We start from the raw sequence: 1,420 nt of genomic DNA, 5'->3' as shown, positions 1-1,420 counted from the left end.
CAGGAGAATGGCGTGAACCCGGGAGGCGGAGCTTGCAGTGAGCTGAGATCCGGCCACAGCACTCCAGCCTGGGCGACGGAGCGAGACTCCGTCTCAAAAAAAAAAAAAAAAAAAAGAAATCCTACTTCCTTTAATTAGGAAATGATATTTAGAAACCAGTTTCTGGGGCTGGTCATGGTGGCACACTACTGTAATCCCAGCACTTTGGGAGGCTGAGGTGGGAGGATCACTTGAGCTCAGGAGTTCGAGACCAGTCTGGGCAACATAGTGAGACCTGGTCTCTCTTAAATAAATAAGTAAATAAACAAATAACATAGCAAGACTTTGTCTCTATTAAATAAATACATAAATAAAATAATAAATAATAAAAGAAACCAGTATCTGGGCAATAAATGTGCTTATGTTGCTACTGGGGTGTTATATCTAGACCATCCCAGCAGACAGAGCTTGAAAATATAAATATATGTATGTATCATTACACTAAGTTTGAGGAGTTAAAATTGTCTGAAATAGCTTCCATATTCTATTACTTGAATAAATATGTAACATAAATTTTAAAGACTTCCAGAGAAGATTGATAACTTACTTCAGAAATAATTTTTTCTTGTGGGATGCTGTAAAACAGGGGGTTGATAGTAAACACTTTTTTTGCAATAATCTTTTATCATAGATTTTGAAATACTGAGGTTTCTTTAGGCAATTGATAATTACTAAGATTTTAGTTTGGATGTAAAACTGTATCACACATTATATTCTTATTAAGTTTTGGAATGATACCTGAGAGCCCACATAACATCTCTATGACCTGAAATTGGGCGTGCTAAACTGTCATTTATGGCAGAGAATTGAGTTATTGGAAAATTATCAGCTTATTTGGTATAAAAATATTAATTGCATGATATTTCTCCCTAAGGTGGTCTCATGGATTATAACCATTTGGATATTTGGTTCACTAACAATTTTCTTACTGGCCAGAGTTCTTGGTGGAGAAGTAAGTAGTTTATTTTGAAAATAACCTTTCTTTTTTATGGTGAGCTTGATTTTTGATACTGCAGATGTCATCATTAGCTATACAAGAAACTGTTTCTTGTCCCAGAATTGCTTTATGCTAGTTCCTTTAAGATGATCAACATTAGTATTGTGCTTACTCAATAAATGGTACGAGAAATTAGGAAAAAGAAAATATCCCGTCCCATTTATGAAGTAATTGCAGCCTTTTAGGGAAGCATAGAATTTATTTATTTATTTATTTTTTATTTTTATTTTTTTTTGAGACGGAGTCTTGCTCTGTGCCCCAGGCTGGAGTGCAGTGGTGCGATCTCGGCTCACTGCAAGCTCCGCCCCCCGGGTTCACGCCATTCTCCTGCCTCAGCCTCCCGAGTAGCTGGGACTACAGGCGCCCGCCACCACGCCCGGCTAG

The 1,420-nt window shown here is 37.5% G+C and overlaps 1 protein-coding gene across 2 annotated transcripts in view; it reads left to right on the top strand.

Annotated features, from left to right (window-relative positions):
* The window catches only part of YIPF4 (Yip1 domain family, member 4), a 36,843-nt gene that overhangs the window by 26,353 nt on the left and 9,070 nt on the right, over positions 1-1,420 (top strand). For both annotated transcript variants that reach the window (XM_011984238.1, XM_011984239.1), the window contains exon 4: positions 914-991. In XM_011984238.1, the coding sequence (XP_011839628.1) occupies positions 914-991 (78 nt within the window). The remainder of the gene's footprint in view (positions 1-913; positions 992-1,420) is intronic.

This window comes from Mandrillus leucophaeus, unplaced genomic scaffold, assembly GCF_000951045.1.
Source record: "Mandrillus leucophaeus isolate KB7577 unplaced genomic scaffold, Mleu.le_1.0 Scaffold264, whole genome shotgun sequence".
NCBI lineage: Eukaryota > Metazoa > Chordata > Mammalia > Primates > Cercopithecidae > Mandrillus > Mandrillus leucophaeus.
Note: the sequence above shows the minus strand (reverse complement) of the source record. Positions and strands in the feature narration are given on the sequence as shown.